This window comes from Lonchura striata, chromosome Z (genome assembly GCF_050655825.1).
Source record: "Lonchura striata isolate lonStrDom1 chromosome Z, ASM5065582v1, whole genome shotgun sequence".
NCBI classification, from domain to species: domain Eukaryota; kingdom Metazoa; phylum Chordata; class Aves; order Passeriformes; family Estrildidae; genus Lonchura; species Lonchura striata.
The window spans coordinates 79,988,944-80,010,811 of NC_140740.1; the positions used below are offsets into that span (position 1 = coordinate 79,988,944).

At 35.4% G+C, this 21,868-nt stretch overlaps 1 protein-coding gene across 1 annotated transcript in view; it reads right to left on the bottom strand.

The window, feature by feature from the left end:
* AUH (AU RNA binding methylglutaconyl-CoA hydratase) overlaps window positions 1–21,868 on the bottom strand; it is a 109,848-nt gene that overhangs the window by 66,249 nt on the left and 21,731 nt on the right. The window contains exon 4 of the mRNA XM_031507278.3: window positions 2,580–2,666. Coding sequence (XP_031363138.2) covers window positions 2,580–2,666 — 87 coding nt within the window. The remainder of the gene's footprint in view (window positions 1–2,579; window positions 2,667–21,868) is intronic.

A 21,868-nucleotide genomic window follows, 5' to 3' on the forward strand; every position in this document is an offset into this window, starting at 1 on the left:
CCTTCTGCAGCTGTATTCTAAAATGATACTACAGCTTATTACAGAACAACCAGTGTAAGGGTTTTAAATGCAATGACATCAACAGAAACTAGAGAAAGCCAAAGGATGTCAATTCTAAAAAGTTAAGTTTATCTAGTTGTTTAAGACATAATTAACCTTTACTGTAATTTGTCTATAAAGGTAACTTAATGGTCTTCTTTCAGGAAATACAGCTAAAAAGACATAACTACTTACTAGGTCACACATCTGAATACAAATGCAATTATCAAAACATGACCTAGTTCTGAAAAGCAATAAGTAGAATACATTTTAAATGAGATTATAGTATTAAACTCTGATAGGAAAAAGAACAAAATAGGAGATTGGAAATATTGTTCCCTAGCTACATAACATTCTGCAGTGGTAAATATTAATTTAAAATTTTTTTCCCCTCTTTAACTATCTCACAGCATTCTAGTTGTTGCTGGGCAAGAAAAATACCATTATTATTTTCAATGTACAGATTAATTGCAGTGACCAAATGCAAATACAATGTCCCTATAAAAATTACGTTTGGTAATGACTTGCTGTAAAATTAACATTCACTTCTATTCAGTCACCCAACCAATCTAACCTCCTGTATGTATTTTCCTGATACTGTCTACATTTCCTGAATGATGTTAATGAGACCCCACCTGGGGTAATGCATTCAGCTCTGGGGTGCTCAGCACGGGATGGACATTGACCTGCAGGTGTGAGTGTACTCTGGAGTGAGCCCAGAGGATGCACACCAAGCTGATCAGAGGGATGGAGCACCTCTCCTATGAAGGCTGAGAGAATTGGGATTGTTCAGCCTGGAAAAGAGAAGGCTTTGAAGGGACACAACTGCAGCCTTCCAGTATCTGAAGGGAGCCTAGAAGAAAGATGGAGAGGGGCTTTTTACAAGAGTCTGTAGCAACAGGACAAGATGAATGGATTCAAACTGGAAGACAGTAGGTTTTAGGAGGAAATTCTTCACTGTGAGGGTGGTGAGCTATTGGCACAGCCTGTCCAGAGAAGCTGTGGATGCCTCATCCCTGGAAGTGTTCAAGGCCAGGCTGGATGAGGCTCTGAGAATTGTCTACTGAAACTGACTGAGGCAAGTAATCCACTGCATGCCTTTAACATAACACTGAAAATTTGCTTACATATTCAGTAGTTAAATGCTCTCACAGGAGCTTTAATGAAGATGAAAACAATCAAACATTTTTCTCAGGGCTTTTTCAACCCTGAGACAAAACAGAGCATCAAATAACTGAACATTTTCCAGTCATTCAGTGAAGAATGCCAAATTCAAATATTTCTTCAGACTTTAAAAATATTCTCATTTACAAATTTGAAAATAATTTATTAAAAAAACCCTATCTACTAATCATAGGAAAATCTTGAAACCAGTTGCTCATATTTAAACACTAATATGCAGCTTAAAGTATTTCCAGTAACTTCAAGCCAAGGAAGGCTGAAAAATTATTCCTTAATGATAAGCAAGCCTCCCAAAATTCTTACAAAGAAAATGAATGGAATAACTTGTTGCCACTTGCTTGGCATTACAATAAAAGGAAAAGTACTGGCATGACATACAGTATCAGCTGCAGGAAATTAATGATCTATTCACGTCATCTAGGTATTTTGCAGATTTCACTTATTTAAACAGCTTTGAGTGTCTACTTCACTTCAAAGATATGACAGTCATTTCAGGACGTAAGTAGCTGCATGAATTACCTAATCAAAGTTTCATTCTTCAGCAGGTCGTCATTTAACTAAAAAAAACCCTGCTATCCATTCATAAAATTCTGCCAAATCAAAATGTTACATAGTGTTCTTAAGGAAATGTATCTAAAAATATTTTAGAAGTTAAATGTAGAAAATTAATTCCTTAAAACATGGAACACTACACTTATCTTTTCAACAGATCATATTGGCAATAACCTGTTGAAAGTAATTATATTTAAACTGATCAGCAGAGATGTAGAAATATAATTACTTGAAGGTGAATTCTTAAAATAAAACATACAATGAAGCTACTATCCTTAAGAATACAAGTTGATAAAAAATACAAGTTGATTAAAATCCAAAAGTATTAACAGGTTTTACTACACCAAAACATACTAAACAAAATTTTCAAATACCTTAGTAGCTAAATTTCTATTAGCAGCTAATGTTTAACATGCTTCTAAAATATATTAGACTGTACTAATTATAGAAACCACAAGAATGCAATAGTAAAAACTGAATTCTAAGGGACTTTGATGTCACTGAACAATCCAGCCTTTATGAAAACAGCAGGGCAAATCACCTCTATTTCAGTTGATATTTAACATTCTTTTAAAAAGTCTAACTGAACTTGGAACTTTTTAAAGGAATAAATGCACCATGATTCGTATTTATCAATATACTCCATAGTCCCTATAGGTTCTTTCCAATTCAAGATCTGTGATGTGATACTACGCAGTTAAAGATACTCTACTACCTGTCAAGAATTAACTGTGCATGTTTATGTAATTCCTCTGATCTAACATTCTTAGGTTAAAATAACATTTTTCAAGGGAGAGGTTACTTACCCAATTCATTAATAGTCGCTCTTGCTCTGGAGACAAAAGAACTAACTTCACTTGAGTGCATTTTTGCCCTTTCCTTAAGGTCAGCACCTGGAAGTGACATTTCATACATGTGTTAGGAAACTGTAAACTGTATTGTAGATTCATTTTAAAAAGTAAAATATTTCTTCATTTATAAAAATTTCAAGTCTGTTTCTAAACAAGAGTTAAAGTTGTTCATATAAAGTTTCCACAGATTTCAAGGAAAATATGAACTATTTATCAGGAAGGAAAAAAAACAAAACCAAAAAGCCCCAAAAAACCAAACAAAAATGAAATTATTAATATTTTAATTATTAATGAAATTAACCATATTTTCAGTAAGTATATTCTTTCCAGTGAAATTTCTTTTTCTCTTATTAAAATAGTTTATGAACAGTAACATTTATGCTTATAGTTCATCTTTCATACTGTTTTATTTTCCTAACTGTGTCACAAAGTCTAATAAATGTGTGTTTTTCATATTATACTCTTGTTGCTCTCTTATTGGTAGATCATACAGTACATACATTGCATGGTTTTACATTAACAGGCTGTATTTCTAAATAAAAATGCTACAGTGGACCAATTTTTCAGTTCACTTTCCACTTATTTACTTATATTTATTTTGGAATAAGTTACATACCATAAATTTGGCATACCATAATGTTTGTCAAAAAAAAAGCCACATGTTGAAAATGTTTACCTATTTCTTTATGTGTATATAAAAATTAAGTTTGTTAAATAAGCATACTAAAGCTAGATATGGACACAAATGTGTTTTTAAAATCTCACTTATAGGAAAAGCTGACATTTCCTCTCCTGAGTGTGTAAAAAAGAAGAAAACTAACAGTAATAATAATAAGAGCTAAATATAAAAGTCTATCCATCTTATAGATGAACAATACATTAAAAAGGCAAAACTTGCATAGACACATTCTCTAAAGAAGTGAAACAGTCATAAGGTAACTTAGTGTGCATTTGTTCATTTTGGTAAAAATTAATCTATTGAGCTAGTGTCTTTGCATGCCTGAAAAGGCTAAAAAAGACAATAAAAGAAAAATTTTTAAAAAAAGGGTTTATTTTTCTCTATCCAGAGAATACTATTCATTCAGGAAAATGCACTAAATCCAGATTAAGTGAAGACTGTAGCTCGGAATTTTAAATTATGCAGTCATAGGTTTCATTTCACCTTTTAACTTTCTGGACTTAATTCATGATAGGCCATCCTGACCCTCTTCATCAAACATAGTTTTAGACATACTTTTGCTGACAGCATTAGCTGTAATGCGAAACAACTCTACACTAGCTCTGTGAAAATCAGTATCTCAATCTAACATTTTCTGATGGACATCCAGTTGTTGCTTTAAAGTACCATGTCTAATAATGCAGCTCTGCCTCTTTCCTTCTTCTGTCAAAGCACAGCTCCTCTTTTAACTGTGACTTCTCCTCTCCTTCTATATATGTCAATATAAGTACAATGAAGCATCAGTCCTGGCTGCATTTGCATATTTCCTGCTAAGTAACATTAAGCCTAATTTACACTACCAGGTACTTCACAAAAAACTTCCACACAACCTTCTAGAATGTGCCCCAACGGAGACAGTATGACAGGCCACTTGATCAGACAGTACGAAACAGGAATTATTTAAGTCAAGCTTGCACTGCAGAAGAATTGCAACTGCTACCTTAGTAATTCACAATCAATGCATAAAGAAATTTTGCCAGAAACCCAAAAAGCAAACAAAATTTGTACCCATAAACCTGGATAGAACTCCAAACCTAATAAAACTGCAAGCAACTTTCACAAATCCATTTACATGTAGAGTTCTGGAGCTAAAAGGAGCTTTTGAAATGTCATGTTTAAGAAGCTAAATGGTAAATTGCTTTAGAAGTCACATCAGCAAGGATGCAAATGAAAAAATATCATTCACTTGATACCAGTTAAAGTCTGGATCTAGCGTCATCAACTCTGTTCAAATCACTGCCTAAGAAACTGAATGCTTTATGTACAAAAAAATCTTTGGCTGTGCAATCTGACTCAAAACTTCCACACACTGAAATCGTGCTCACTGGGCATTCCCTTGAAAAACACTTTAAAGAAAATATCTAGTCTTACTGCAAAGAAAATCTTCTGTAAATATAAGATTAAAGCCATTTTTAGGGTTTGATTTATTCAGACTAGAATATTGCATAGAAAAATGGACTCAACCAAAAGAAACCAACTCTTCTAAAACAAAAAATACATTGTAGACTTCTTCCTTCAGTTAGAATATACATTTCCTTGGAGACATTTACATAAGTTGATTAAATATTTAACAAAAACCTTATTTAGAAATGGATTAAAATATAGCTGCTAATTTAGAATTATCAATATGGTTTACTGTAAATAAATTTCAAGAATACAGCTGATCTTAGTGCCTTAACCAACTTCTGGAAACTAACATTTCCTTTTTTTATATGTTTCTCCCTCACAAATGTCAAGGAAATGGAAAGAGTCCTTTTGGTAGCCCTTTTTCTATTTTAGCTCTCCAAAGAATAGAAATAGTAGCTGAAGCTTTTTCAGTGGGAAGAATTTTAGTCAGAAGCCATTCACTGCACTCCAAAAGAACATATGCCTTGGCATCCTCTGGGTCACAGGAGATGGAACTGCCACCAACTTAACGCTTTTGTTCCTGTTATAAGATTTGTCTGCTCAAAGAATTATTGATGAATTCTGACCCACATAGCAAAGGACTGTTCACATATTTCTTCAAAATCTGTTTTTAAGTCAGAAGTAGAAAAAGTTTAGTTTCTGAAGCTATAGCAATGAAGGAGAATGCAAGTTGAACCAAAGAGTTCTGCTCTCTCAGCTACTAAAACCAAAGACCCCCTCCTCTCACCCCAGGTTTTCTACTTCAAAGTAGCTGAAAATAGTCTTTGCTTAACTGCTGAGAGCAAAAAAGTAGCTAAGGTTTTCAAACCACAAAAAGTCTGACACAACAAAACTGCAATTTTTCTACGGGCCGCAGCTGAAATCTGTGGACAGTTTGACCTATCTGCTCCCCCACATCCACTCCCAGCACACTCCAGGGACTTTACTGTGGGTCCATTCCTTCCTGCCACGCTGAACACAGAACCCTCTAAGACCTCCTACCCGAGAAGGAAAAAGGCAAACCCAAGCTACTAGGGAGTGGAGGCATATGAACTGTTGCAGTTTTGATGGTACACTGTAATTATGTCCCCACATCCATCCGGTTCATACTGGAGCCTGAATTGTTGGTTTCTCCACATTAAGCTTCCTGGTATCTTAATGCTTTGTCCCAATAATTGATTTTCATCCACTCAAAACAGTAACAGAAGCTGTGATTTTAGGAGTTATGCTACCCAGCTCTCACCTCACTGCTCCCAGCACTTTATGAACAACATTATAAAGACTGTGAAATGCCATTTTCAAATTACTAGCTGCTACTGCAGGAAAGTGAAGTGCCACAGTGAAAGACTACACTGACAGTACCATCAACCCTCCCTCCATCAGCTATATTAGCATTCCGTCAGGTATTCTCCACTTGTGAATAAACTCTTCTTGAATCAACTTAATTCACAGAAGTACCACTTCAAAATTTACACAGCAAACTGGTAGAAGAGAACTTTCCTGATGACTTCCAATGAAAAGTTGTGTTTGAAAAATACCAGTACAGGCGTTGTTTAGCAGTCAGCTGTGATCTGGTCTTTCCAGATCAATTCTTGAAACTGATGTAAGGAAGCATGATGTTTTAACTACCTACACTTGTATTGAAGTTGGTCAATCCAAAATAAAATCTCTGTTGGATTTTGATCTATCACTTTCTCATTTTCCTCCTCCTATATCAGAAGAAAATAGGAAGGTTAGTTTGTTTCCCTTTGTTACCTTACTTTCCCTAAATATGAAAGCCCTGTCATAGTAACTCTCTTTTGCACGGTTTCAAATATTCAGCTATTCAATGGTGGGCTGTAATACACTGTCAGCTGAGAGAAATATTGCAGCAGGTGCTGACTTCCACTTCACAATGATGCCAGAGAAAATGTTTATTTGAGAAAGCTAAGGGCAATCCAGCAAGATAGGGATACTGCTGTTATTCACCAGAATTTTCCACCTACACATATGTATGACAAGGATGGCTTTTAACTTAGAGAACACACCAAAGGAAACCAACTTTTATAGTGATTACTCTGACCCCATGCCTTCTACCTTATTTGGATATTTTTACAAACTTGCTAATCAGAATTTATATACTGTTGAAAAGCTGTGTGTTGTGTTTGTAAAATACATTCCAACTATAAGACTCACTTTCCAAATAATATAAATGCCTAGAAATCTTCTTGTACAAACTATTCTATGCAACATACAAAACACACCCCAAAATCTCTAAATCAAAACCTTTATTCAATAAATACTTTGTATTAAAAAGTAGGTCTTTTAGAAAGCTGGCACACCAAAATTAAACAAAATTAACAGTGAAGTTATTCTCTCAAGTGTCTAAAGGTGCTTGAATTGTCGTTTGTCTGAGAAGAGGAAAGAAGTGACACATGCACAGGTATTTTAGTAGAATAAAGTATTAAATTCTTAGTGCAGCAATGTTACTGTGAGCTTGCCCTTTGATCTTACCACAGATCAACTAGTTCTGTCAACACACCAAAATTTTACTAAGGAAGTGACATTGGGGAGTATCAGAAGATACTGTTTCCATACTATATCCTATTATTCTGTATCTTGTCAGCAAGAGCTGAGAACATTGCAAACACCAAAACACAAAGGCACCACCAATCCACTAAAACAATTTAAAGAATTTATGTAGGAAACTTACAATGCTTTCAGCTAGAAGTACAAAACACACATTACCTCACCAATTAAAATACTATGAATTCCTATGAACCCATATCTTATTCCCACACAATACATTTAAGCAGACTGTGAAGTAATATTCATCCTTCTCCACATATACTGAACTAAATAAAATACTGAGGGCAAAGAGCCAACTTTGACATACATTATAGATTAACTTAAAACTACTGAAAAACAAATCAATTAAAGTATATGAAAATATCTTTATTAAAAAGCAGACGTGTGCAACTTCTAGAGAAGACATTCCAAGAAATCCAAGAAATCATTAGCAGAACATCAATAAACTTCTACAAGGTTAAGAATACCTCAAGAGGAAGCTGTACATATATGTGAGGACAACATTATAGTCAACTTACATTTAAAATGAGAAAGAGTTATCCACATTTCTCTTTCTCCAAAGTTGCAAAGAACTTCAGATATATAGCTTTTACCCTGAAATTTATTTATGCCAACTTAGCTCCCAATTTTAGAACTACACTACCTCATGATATGTCGCAGTCGAGATGGACACATGACATGACACTCGAGGTTCATGCAATAACAGCCAACTTTTTTTGAGTTCCCTTTACATAGTTTTCAAAAGCCCACACAATTGCCTCTGATTCTCTGAATTTAGTTGCCACTCAGCTTACCAGCCAATAGCTGTCTGCATCCCCAACAGCCTAAACTGGGTCCCTAATGGCCTAGATGGGTCGAGTTATATAATGAGGGTTATCTATAACTGTGGGGCCTCCAGGCCAGCTGTTAGCCTCTAGAGTTCTCCCTTTTTGTTTTTAAATACAAAGGCAGTGTCTGTCTTCCTCTGCAGGGCCCTTGCAGACAGGATGACAAATGTGGCACAATGTACAGAATAATGATGATGACACAAATAATAAGCCTAGGTTGACTGAAGATCTTTACCCAACACGACAAGTCTAGACTTACCAGCCATTGGTTTATCCCACATACCTTCAAGAGATTTTACAAGCATGCCCAGAAGCCATCAAGCACAGCTTCACAGTGTGGTATGCTGCAGGCTATTTACGTCTATGACCTAATTACACAAACTTAAGAAAGTTACAAACAAGTCAACTCAACTGTCAGATATAACATTCAAAAAACTGTAGGAGATAAAATTCAAAAAACTAAAAGTGGTAACGCGTCTCTGTATTGTTTCCACTATAAAATATGTATCCTTCTACTCAGTCCTGTCCTTTAAATATCCAATCCTTGAAGTAAAAGGAAGTTAAAGGCAAATTGTCATACCAAGGGCATGACATAGTATTCTACTTAGTCTTGTCCTTAAATAGTTTGACTCTTCAGGTTCAAGTGAAGCAATGGGCAAACTTTTCCACAATTCCTGACAACATCCTGCATCTGACAAGTCAGTTTGTTAGGTCGTGATTGAGAATTTTAAGAACATTCAAGGTTTTCATGGGGGTATATACCATCCCCACACACCCCCTTCTTCGTTTTTCAAACATGAATTTTAAAGTGTCATGGGCATTCTCGACAATGTCTTCCTTTTAGATACTACTGGAATTATTTTCTTGTATTCTTTCCAGCAGCTCATACAAGTAAGAACTACATGTTCTCATGCTATTCCATTTTTTATATAAACTATTCCATAACTGCTGTTTAGTAAAGCCAGGTTTCTTTTAAACATGCATTGTGGTATTGTTCAGCTGTCTCTAGCACTCATTTGTGGTACATAAATTGAGTTGGACTGAATTAAGTACAGGTAAAAGACCAGATCTATAGTGGTAAGGCACATTAATTTACTGCTTAACTCTTTGATGCTGTATTTTTCTCAATAAAATTTGTAGTTCTCACAAAAAGAAGAGAGTTATAAGCTAAAAACATTATGGCAGATACTAAAATCAATTTAAACTCAGTGATAATTCTATTACATTCTTAATTATCTTTTACAGATGCATTAAATAGATCTTCTTCAACTGCACATCTGATACATGCAGACCATTAATGCATGTTCAAATTTAACCAGAATTATTATAATTTAATGGTCTTCAGTGAACCTCCTCTAACTGAGTTCAAGGAGCTGCCCACTGCAAACTTTGCTAATCAATTTATCTGACATTTGGATCTTACTGACCTGAACTTGCTGAGGCTGAGAGACTCACTGCTGATGGCATGGATTGTCATGGACAGTCAGTCTACCAAAGAAAAGAAATAGTTAATGCTGTCCATTGTAATCAAGGAGAAAATAGTTCACGTATCAGAACTCCACTGATGTTTTAGTTCTTTGACAATTAAGGCAATTACTGTAAAAATTCAGTTCAGCTTCAGTGTTATAGGTAAGGAGATGCTCCTCACAAGTAACAGTGTCAAGGCAGCTGTTTCATGCATGTTCAGCTGCATAGTCTGGTCCAAGTGAGTTAGTGATAGCAGCTCACAATAAATAGTTTGGGCTACTGAGTTTAATACATGTGACTTCTGGTTAAAATTCTGTTAGTCAGTCTCACTGATAAAAAATTCACTGGATTACGGTATCTTTTGAAAATCCTTTAAGAAGCCTTAAACTGACATCCAAGATGAACGCCGGCTGTCAGGCTGGAGTACAACAGTTTTTTTAATAGAGTCATTTAAAATGCAGACATTGACTAGTGAACACTAGTCAATCATAACACATATTTGTACATAGCACCACTTAAATGTTTTCAGGTTATCAGTACCCATGTCTGTTCTCAGCCTTAATAATTATGATATTAACGTAATTCAACCTTTTCCTGAAGGGTGTTCAGGACAATACGCACCAATCCCATTATGGACAGTAAAGCAACACATTCAGCAAAATAATAAGCATCACTGAACAAAAATACCCACAACTTCCTAAATGTTCACCACCACCCAGGATCTGCCATGGTTGGGGATATAGTCCCTTCTCCTAGCAAGGACTTGGAACGACCCTCCTGGGGAAGGTCTCCAAGTCTGCCTTGAAAAAGGGGGTCCAGTTTTTATAAGACCAAAATTACAATTCAAAATGCTTGATTTCATTTTTAGGAGAGAAACACCTGGGAGGTTTGATGGTATATTGCCCTTGCCAGCCAGAGTCACAGCTTGGCCAGGCCCAAGACTTTGGCTGGGAAGTTTTCCCTAACATATCTTAAAAACAAACCTCTATTAATATCTACTGAAAAAGTCTCTTAACATAAATAAGTTATGAATAATCAAAGGAATGCACACAAGTAACATTAAATACTTTATGGCTGGATCCCAGTATGTGCTAGGCATTGAGTTTAAACCTTCGCAAAAATACACACTTAAGAAACAAGATGATGTTGAGATTTTGATTTCGATTTTGTCATACGTTACTAAATTTTGCAAATGTGTCATCAATATACTTAACAACATCCCTCTCAGGAATCTGCAGCTGACATGGTCTTACACAAATTCCAAAATGGCACCCTTAAAAAACATTAGCTTATTTCTATGTGGGAAAAGCTTAAAACTAATTAGCAGAATTAAACACCAGGATCTTCAGAAGTCATTTCCATGCATACTAAATGCTGCAAGATAATTTCTAATTTAATAAAGCAGATTTTCATTAGAGTTGTGTAGGTAAAAATTTAGGTAATTTTTGTTAGTTCAGAGTTTAAACCAATATCAAAGAAGCTTTGGCATACATCAATAATATTTAACAACTCACAGACATGGTCCTTAAATTCCATAATGGCATTTTTCTAATGCTGGGAACTTCCTGGCTATGAATTTTTACAGTAGTCACTTGCCTTGCTGTGTCTGATTATCAATTCTTTGGAAGACATCACCAAAGGAGCCTTCCTCAATGAGTCCCAACTCATTATCCAATTTCGGGTCTGCCCTGCACGCTGAGCACCCACACCACCACAGGTGAGCAGGCCACAGTGGGGCTGCAGCAGCCAGGAAGGAGCCACCCACCACTCCCCACAGCTGCACTGTCCATGCCCCAGGCCCTGGTCCCAGCACAGGACTGGGTGCTTGGGGCCTCCCCAGGATGGTCACTCTTGGCGTGGCAGCAATTGGTTCAGAGCTCTGTGTCGGGCTCCTTCCAAGTCTTTAATAATGTTGGCAAGAGAGATTCCACCATTTCCCTGGGAAAGCTATTTGTATGATTCATATGATTAATTCTTAATTAATTTTCTCACACTGATTTTCTTTTTATTTGGATGGTATTCCCCTAGAGCAACCTGTGCCCACTGCCTTTTCTGTCATTGTATAAACCATTGTAAATATAGTATCTTTCTTTGAATATTCCTGGCACAGGAAGACCAATTATGTCTCCACTTTCAACAACCTCCAAGCCTCTAATCATGTTATGCTGGCCTATGAAGCACTGAGCAGAATAAGCACATGCCTTGATCCACCAATGGTTCTCTTCCTGATGCAGTCCATGACACTGTTTGCCTTCTTTACACCATATCATGCCACTAGCTCATATTGTTTCCTGTCCCCTAGAATTCACAAGCTATACTTCAGCCAATGTGCTCCCAACCTATTCTGCCACTTGAGTTTATTCCATTCGAGATGCAGTTCCTATTTATTTTTGTTAAAATTCATGCAATTCTTGTTGGTCCAATTTTTCAGCCTCTCAAGGTTTCTCAGAACAAATGGTGGCTCCTCCTTCCCAGACATCTCCCTCTCATTCCATTTTGAAGTCATCTGCAAACTCAGGGATGGTTCAGTCCTATCATTAAAATATTTACAAATATACTGAATCGCACTACCAGACTCAGCATCAACTTTCAAGGAACTCCATTTCAAGGACCACGAACATTTTGACTTTGAGCCACTAACATCACACTGCCCTATGATCTCTAGAGACGTGATACCTTTCAAAGTCCATACATCTAAATTGTAACTTACCAACTTGTCTACAGGAATCCTGGGGTGAACATGTCAAGTGCCTTTTTAAAGTCAAGGTACAGAGCATCTATAACTTCTTTCATCCACAGAAAAAGTGGTTTCAACAGAAAGCAGCACGCTGGTAAAGCACAATTCACCCTTAATAAATCTGAGCTCAGTTTTCCCAGACATTTTCTTTCTTGTCTTTCACATTCTTGGAAAAAACTTCCACAAACACTTGTTCCACAACTTTCCCCAAAAATGTAGTGAGACTGAAAGCTTTGCATTTTCCCAAATTTTCACTTCTGTAGATGGGTATAATATCTGACTTTCCCGACACTTAGGCTTTCAATGACCTTTCAAATAAGATAGATGGTTGACCAATTCAGATGCATCCCACCAAATCCTGTTCATATGTATGTGTCCAACTGCAACAGCTGGATCTTTACTTAGTCCTACTCTAACAGTGTTTTGCTGTTAACTTTGCTGCTCCTTCTTGGCATAGAAACTTGGGACCTGAACTTTCCCATGCAGACCAAGGCAAAGAGGAAATTGAATACTTCTACCTTTACTGTGTTGTCTATAATTAAGCTGTCAGACCCATGCAGCAGCAGACTTACATCTTCCTTGACCTTATGTTTGGTATTAACATACCTACAGGTTTTTTTGTTACTCTTGACACCTGCCAGTTCAAACTCCAGCTGAGCTTCTCCCATCCTAAACATATTTCTACATAACTGAGCACTTTGGAAGTCTGTCCCATTTTCCAAGGTATAAACATAAATATAAAAATAAAAAAATATAAAAAGGATATTCAAGAGATTAAAATATAAGATTTTTTTTCACAATAAAAATGAAAATTGAAATCTAAATGTTTAAAAGACAAAGAGTACACTAAAAAAACTTAGAATGTACTGAGTATTCTATATTGTATTCCTAAATATTTTCAAGATTTTAGATTCAAACTGACTCTCCCAATACTTCTAAATCACTTACTATCAGAATATTAAGAAATGAAACATTGTTTCAGAGAGAGATCTGAAAGTTAAGGACAAAAAGTGAAAAAACATACTAAAATATCTACTAAAAAAAGAACTGCTAGCAACTTGCTTCTGAGGATCAGCTTCTTTTAGGAGTACTACTGAAAAGGAAGATCTTACAAAGCAGTACAACTTACTCTACATTTTCTGTGCTCTGAGATCTTATCTTTAGATTTGAAATCAAATGTGCATGTAACATAAAATTTATATCAAAAGATCATTTACTCAAACAACAATTTGTAAAAGAATAATGTATTGTTGTTAAGACCTGGCTTTGCATAACTTTTCATTTGTTTGGCTTTGTTTTGTTTTCTAATTCCTTAAGGATTGATTAAAAAGTAAGATTCACATTGAGTTTGCCCATGCTGCAGAGTACCTTGAAACTTTTTAATAAGGAAAGAATCTCACAACATTTATTCTAAATTTCTTCAAACTCTCAAGTTCTCATACTTAATTTTTCCTTTATATTTATTTCTTAATTTGAAATTATACAGACATGAATACCACTTCTATGTAGCAAACGTGACTTGGGTCTCTACATTTTAGTGCATTTCTGTTGTGGTTTAAACCAATTGGCACCTAAGTATTCCACACAGCCACTCACTCATTCGACCTCCCATGTCAGTGTGATGGGAATGAGAATCAGGAAAAGAGCTGAGATAAGAACAATTTAATAATGAGAGTAAAATAAGAATAATCATTTTCATAATGACAACAACAGCAGCAACTGATACAACAAAAAAGAGAGAGAAAGATGAAAGCCAAGGAGAAAAGCCACATGATGTACAATAGGCACTACTCGCCCTGCCTGTCTCCCTACAGCAATCAGCAGCGCTCAGCCAACCGCTCCCAGTTTATAAACTGGGCATGATATTCCAAGGTAGGAAATATCCCTTTGGCCAGTTTGGGTCAGCTGTCCTGGCTGTGATTCCTCTCAGCTTCTTGTGCACCTGCAAAACCTTTGGCTTAGGGTAAGCACTACTTAGCAACAACCAAAACATCGGTGTGTTGTCAACATTATTCTCATACTGAATCCAAACAACAGCACTGTAACAACTACTAGGAAGAAAATTAACTCTGTCCCATCCAAAGCAAAAACCACGTAATGATTTCAACAAAGGCAGGAGACAAAAAACACAATGGCAAATAAATCAGTAATATACTACAGAATATTAAGCAAGTGCTTAAAATCTCATATGAAATGGAATGAACTTCAAAAGTTACATATAAGTATGTAGAACTCAATTTTCCACATGCACAAAATTCTTAGAAAGTCAGCAACTAGCAAAGATCCAAAATTATTTGAAACTAATATAAGTAAGGGCACATATGTTCATGGGCACTAGGAAGATATTTGAGTATGAAACACATATGGAACCAAAAAAGTAAAACCAGAGCAGTAACACAAGATTCAGCTTTAACAGTGAATTAATATACTAAGATCAGGTCTGAAGTGCCAAAAAGCTATAAACAAACAGTCGCTGGCTGAAAACACAGCCCTTGGCCCTATGCCTATCTAATTGGGTTATGTCTCAGCCTTTGGTACTGTTACACAAACATACTAAGGAGATTATAACATATTTTTCATAATTGCCTGCTAAGTATCACTTTATCTAAGAAATTAGTTCACAATATATGGTTAAAGTATTTTTCATAACTTAAGAGAAAGCCCTTTCATAACTTAAGAGTAACCACCTCCTTTTAGTTGTAGCCATTTGCTTTACTTAAGAACCACCAATCCTGCTGCACACCTGTACAGACACGAATTTTTGCAAACACCACTTGAACTGCGTACAAAGGAAAATACATTTACATATAATGATAATAAAAAAGCAAGTTGTAGTCTAAATTTCAAAACAAAATGGGAAAGATGCTCACTGCAGTATTTTAGTGGACAGAAAAACAGTTTGGCACGAAGGCTGCCACATATATTTCCTACATAAGAAAGCAATTTAAATTAATAAAACCCATTTTTTTCATTATATTCCTGAAGTTATCTAAATGCAGATATATGATTTTTAAGCCAAAGTGGATATTGATAGTCTTCCATGTAAGATTGGCTATCATAATTTATTAGCATGACTTGATATCTGCAGTTTTTGCATATATGCCCTCTGTGTTATAGAAACATTCCTGAGAACCATCCAACTGTGAAAAACAAACAAAATGTCTGCAATTCCTATATATTTAAGCCTGTGGCAAGATGCCAGTCCTAAACATTCCCTGTGGTAAAATGGCAGCATTATAGCTCCACTGTAAGTTATCTTACATATCTTGCAATAATTTACATGCAGATCAGCATATTTAAAGCGCTATTTGCTCCATCAGATCTCTTAAATAGGATATTTCAAAGGTACAACTTCAGAGATTGAGGGGGAGGGGTTGTCTATTTTTTTTCCTTTAAACTCTTGAATTTTGAGACTTTCTGGAAGGCCAAGGTGATATTTCACACAGGATTCCACCTAAAATCCAGGAGTCCTGAATATAAACACCTAATTCCATATTTAAAGGGTTGACAATCTTCTTCCAACACCTATGCAAATTCAGACCAGTCACAGATTAAAGTCAGCTAGCTCTTTTTCCATCCTGTGCATCCAGCTCTAAATTTAGACACATACAGCAATATTCCTCCTGCTAACCTCTTCAGCTGCAAAAAAACCCCAAAAAAGACAGTTTACACCTCACACGTATTTCCTGATCTCATCTTCACTTGCAGAAGCAAGGAAAAAAAGAATCATTATAAAGACACAAACCTCATCTCTTAAAAATAAAGTCAATTTTTTTCCAAACACCAATCAGCTTTCTCTGTGAAACTTCCATCATCCAGTCACTCCCCAGTCCCTATTCTCTTACAGTTCTTACTACAACAGGACTTTCTAAAGTTTCCTCCATGAAACATGAAAAAGACCAGTTGTGCTGCTTTTGGCTGGGATAGAGTTAATTTCTTTTCTTTTCAGCTGGAATGGGGCTGCATTTTGGATTTGTGCTGAGCACAGAGTTGATAATACAGAGATGTTCTTGTTATTGCTGAGCAGGGCTTGCACAGATCCAAGGCCTTTTCTGCTTTTCACGCTGCTATGCTGGTGAGGAGACTGAGGGTGCATCGGAAACTGGGATGGGACACAGACAGGACAGGTGACTACAACTGACCATGGGGATATTCCAGACCATATGACATCATGCTCAGGATACATACTGTGGTGGAAGGAGGAAAGTAAGAACATTTGGAGTGATGACATTTTTCTTTCTAAGTCACTGTCACACTTGATGTGGCTCTGCTCTCCTGCCGAAGGCTGAACACCTGCCAGTCCATGGGAAGTGGTGAATGAATGCCTTGTTTTAGTTTTCTTGTGTTTCTTTTGATTTCCCACTTAAACTGTCTTTTTTTCAGTTCATAGGTTTTCTACCTTTTACTCTTCCAATTCACTCTTTAATTCCACTGGTGAGAGCATAAGCAAGCAGTTGTGCTTAGCTCCTAGCCAGGGTTTAAACCACAATATAAAAAATACTGGTGAAAAAGTATGATGATAGGACAGTTACATGTTTCCAAATAGTAAATTAAGACATTATTTTTGATTCTGTACTATGTCTCAGTTCTGATTTCTGTCAGGCAGGCTAACAAATCAAGACTACCAGAAGACCAGCACAAAGGCTGCATAATTTTTGATTCTCAGATGGATACAGAATCAATGGAGAAGATCCAGAAAGAACAAATTGTGGTAGCAGTAGTGAACACCAACTGGTAAGTTGCTAGGACCTCCAACCACGGGCCTTTAAAACAACCAAATCATGACAAACTGGTGTGCTTCAAGCTTAGAGTAGTATCTTATAAAATATCCCAGCTACGCGACAAGATCATGTGTTTACAACTCACATAATGGTAAAGATAAATATCAGCATTTAATAAAAAACAATGCATGCTGCAATCATGCATCACACAGCTTTTTCTTAAAAAAAAAAAAAAAAAAAGCAAAACTTTTTCCTACAATACTTGTATTTCTACATTATTTCCACAACAAGCATTACAGAAGTACTGACTACTTCTTTAGACATTGTGGTAGTCTGAAAATTCAACTTCAACTTCCCCAAACAACTTTTCATTCTCAAAATCAGCCTTCACTAGTTGAACTTCTATATTAAACATAACTGAATTTTTAAATAGCAAAGTTTCAGTTCAAATTCAGTTTAAATTCTGAACTGAATTCAGAATAGCAAAGTTCAAGCTAGACAACCAAAACAGCTGTATTTTTACCCTGCTCTTTACCTCCAAATTAATAGTGTAATTATTACTTGTGATTTCTATTAATACATCTTCAAAAACAAAATACTCTGAAGAGATCAGCACCAAAGTTGTTTTTTTAAACAAAAAATTTGAACTAATTTACTTAATAGAAAATCATATACGGCAATTCTAACAACACTACCACTGAAAAAAGTAGCATTGATGTAGTACCACGTCATTTGTATAAATTGCAGTAGTCTAACATATAATCCCTATAATAACAACTGACACACAGTTTTCTATCATCTGATTCACAAGAAAATGTTCCCAAAACTTGCTAATGGTGAGACTCTTCATCTTTCTTCTCAAACCTTAAATTAATATTCAGACCAAATATTCTTAGTAAATACTACTAAGCCTTTAAACTCAAAAAAAAATATGAACACATCCAAAATTCTCAGCAAACTGTTTGTTCCACTTTGATTTCTAGTAAATTCAGTAATCAACAGAAAGACATTTCATAGCACTATCACAGATGACTGACTCAAATATTTTGCATATACTGTATGTCTGAGCATGGCAGATATGGGATTTTAACATTAAAAGGAATCGATACTGATGGGTTTATTTTTTTTTATTAGCAGTAAGTACAGAAATAGTTTACTAATAGCACACCCAGTTTTATGAGCTGTAAACAGAAAAGGAGGAAGTGTGCTTTGTGGAAGAGAAAAAATTTCTTCTAAAGAAGTCCTAAAGTCAGTATTCTAGCATAAATGCTATTTAAGAAAGAATGATCTTTTCCAGATAAAAACTATAGTTTGAACTGCTAGATCATTTGAATACAGATAAAGACATGAGTGAAATTATTTTTCTTCTTTTTCACTACTTTTCATTCCTTCCTTTGATTTCACAGGCATTACCCTGTATCTTTCTTTTTTTTTCCCCAATGATCTGTATTAGTCATGATGGTATATTAGCTGTAAACTTCCCACAGGTCATGATTCAATGACACTGAATTGTGTGCAGCAAGTGATACTTTCAGTGAAACATTTAAAGAAGCTGGTAAATAATACATATGGTACATGAAAATAAAGAAACCTTCTAAAGAATATCTGCAACAATAATCACATTCTGTCATCCCCAAACTGTTGTCCCCAAATTACAAAATAACCATTCTCTGCACACATCAGACTGCAAACAAACTTGAAGAAAGACTTGAAGTAATGGCCTCAGAAAGACTGCATGAGGTGAAAGCTGAGTTTGAATAGAAACCTTTTCAAGCTACACTAGGTAAGAAGAACACAGATTTTTGTGGGAAAACTCGAATGGAAGAAGCACTGTCTGGGTTAAAGATATAGAGCTCAGCTTCAGCCACTCTAGGTCTATTCAGAAAACTTAAATCTTGGACTTTAAAAAAAAAAACATTCAAATTGCTGGAATTCCTGCAGAAACATCTCTGACTCAAATTAATACTTGAACAGCACTTAAGTCTTCCCATTCTACATAGTAAAATGTGTTCTTCTGCATGAAACTAAGGACAAGTAAGTATCTGAGCCATGAAAAGGGATATCTCTTAATTACCCTTTGTTCACACAAAACTAAGACATAAAAAGTGCAGCTGCAATTCTATTTGTCAGTATACCAAGTTAAGCAGTTCACAAGCAGTACTTCCCCTTACTCCCAGTGTCCCCAAAGGCTTCAAACTGACTCAGAAAAATAAATCAAACAGCTTGCAAATAGCAAAGTTTCCCATCCACTGAATATATTTCCAGCACCAATATTACAAACTGAATTATATTTTCTAAAGACTTGTTATTTTAAAATACTTCAGAGATATTTATCTCTTCTATTTATGAAAGGCCATCCAATTACTTCAGAGAAAGAAAGGAAAAGAAAAGGAGATCCAACACGGGAGTATTACTTGCTATCTGGAGGGATTTGAGAAATTATACAGATGGGTGATATTTGCACCCAGAGCTCCATATGCATTCAGTAAGTTCAACCTGCCAGCAAGAAACCCACAAAGAAATCTTAAAATATAAAAAAAATATTACTTTAGATCTAATTTTCTTATATTGTACAAAACCCTGATGCTTTACTATTAGTAAGAACTACATACATTAGATTGGAAGATGCTGAGGGAAATTGTAGACAACTAATTATCTACATGCTGACAGACAACAGAGAATAGAAATATTCATTTCCTTGAAGTTGCAAAATAAAGCTCAAAATTCTAACTAAGAAATTAGATAAAATAATGTAAAAGCAGACATACAGGACACTAAACTAGTAGCTGAAACCCAGTGGATAAACAGATAATGAGGAACAGAAGTGGTTTTTGTGGCAAAGTTATGTAACCAGAAACAACTGCGCATGACCCAAGAGAAGTTCAGGGCAAAGTCATTGCAACATTGGGGGCACCCAGTGAATATAACCACCAGAGATTCCTATGGACGAGCCTCTAGGATCATAAAAGGACTTCCAGTAGGAGGCAGATGCATGCAAATTAGTTCTAGGAAAAGTGATGTTTATGGATTACCTAGGAAGTATGCTATAATGAATATGTATGATCACGATGGAATAAATACCCTGTTGTAAAGTTTCATGACGTACATTCAATTAGAGGAAAAATCCTCCAAATGTGTCCAGACCTGCAATAAAGAATGCCTGCTTTCTAATACCTGATTGTGTTAGAAGTTCAGACTCAGCCAACTTCAGTATCAATGCAACTTTTTATCATTAAATACATTTGGAGGAACTGCATTTTGTTACAACAGACAGATCTGACTAGAAGTCACAGCATTTCTTTTACTTGTCTTATAAATTTGGTGCAAGACAACAACAGAGTTGCCCAATCTGTATAAAGAGAAGCACCCATGTATTCCTATTATTTAATCACACACATGGAATCAGTGCTTAACTAGGAAAAAACTAAAAAATTTACAAGGAGAAATTCAAAATAGAAACTTCAGGATTTCTTCATTTTCATACTACCTGTACTAATACATTTTTAATGTTTTAATAAATTTTAAATGTTCAAAACAAATGTCCATAGATTGCACATTAAAAAAAAATCGACATATAAAATTCAAACCATTTTCACTATGTACAGGTCTCTACTTTTTCCTACATCACTCCATGAACATGTTATAATGGTGATGTTACACATGCAAATATATATGCAACTCCATACTCCATTTATGTAAATTCAGTTGCTTTTTTTCTCCTTCAGTTTTCAGGAGCTACATATTTAATTTAGATGTTACAAAAAAAAAGCTTTTACTGCAGTAAATATCCAACAAAGGTATTCTTAAAGTAAACAAGTGTCAGCTGCAGGCCAAGACAAGAATAAAAAAATTTAATTATTGGAAGTTTATCTTCGTATTTGTGGCAATTAACATACATATATATAACTGCATTGTGTCCAATTCTATGCCATTTATAAAAGTAGATGTGAAACTGACTGTTGCAAACTGCCTTAAGATGAAAATGTTATAGATTCATATACATCTAAGTACTTCTGCTATATGCCATTTTTATTCACTCTTTTCAAAAGCAAATGGGAAAGAATTCTCTACCATGTAATAACTATTTTTGCCATGTGTTGCGCACATGTATTCTATTTCCAGCACACTACCACCAAGCACATGAGATCAGATTATTTTTGCCAGCAGGTTTTCTCTGCCAAGGATATAAACAGCTAAGCAGGCTCAGTTCCCTCACCAATAAAGAAATCAGGTGCCATAGGCACTTAGTACTCCAGAAAAAAGTGTTACTTAACTCATACAATTCACTGTGACAATCTGCCTCAGAAAATTGTGAAGAAAACTAGCATCCTTTCTTCACAAATCAACATGACAAATATCTGCAGATGTGACACTTTCAAATGGAAGTGACTACTCAATTTGACTTATTAATGGAAGAGACCTGGACCTTAGACACTGCAGTGGAAAGTCAAATATTCAGAGGTACATAGTAGAATCAAAGAGGAATTAAGTTCCTCATGCAAGAACAAATGCATTTACCAGGGCCTCACCAAATTTATCTTATCAATTTAGTATGGTCAGAGCTAATCAATAATCTGTAACTTCCTGTTAAAATTATCTTTACATGGTTTTAGTCCCTTTAAAACCATAAAGTTTAAACCATTTAAACCATTAAATCATAGATGAGTGAGTTTAAGATCTGAAAAAAATATCGATCCACGAGTATGCTATTGCTCTCTTTTTAACTAAGATTTGAACAGTGAAAATTACATTAACTAATATGGCTAGCCTCTGCCATAATCATGTCAAAAGAGCTCTTGTATCATGAAATCGGAGAATTG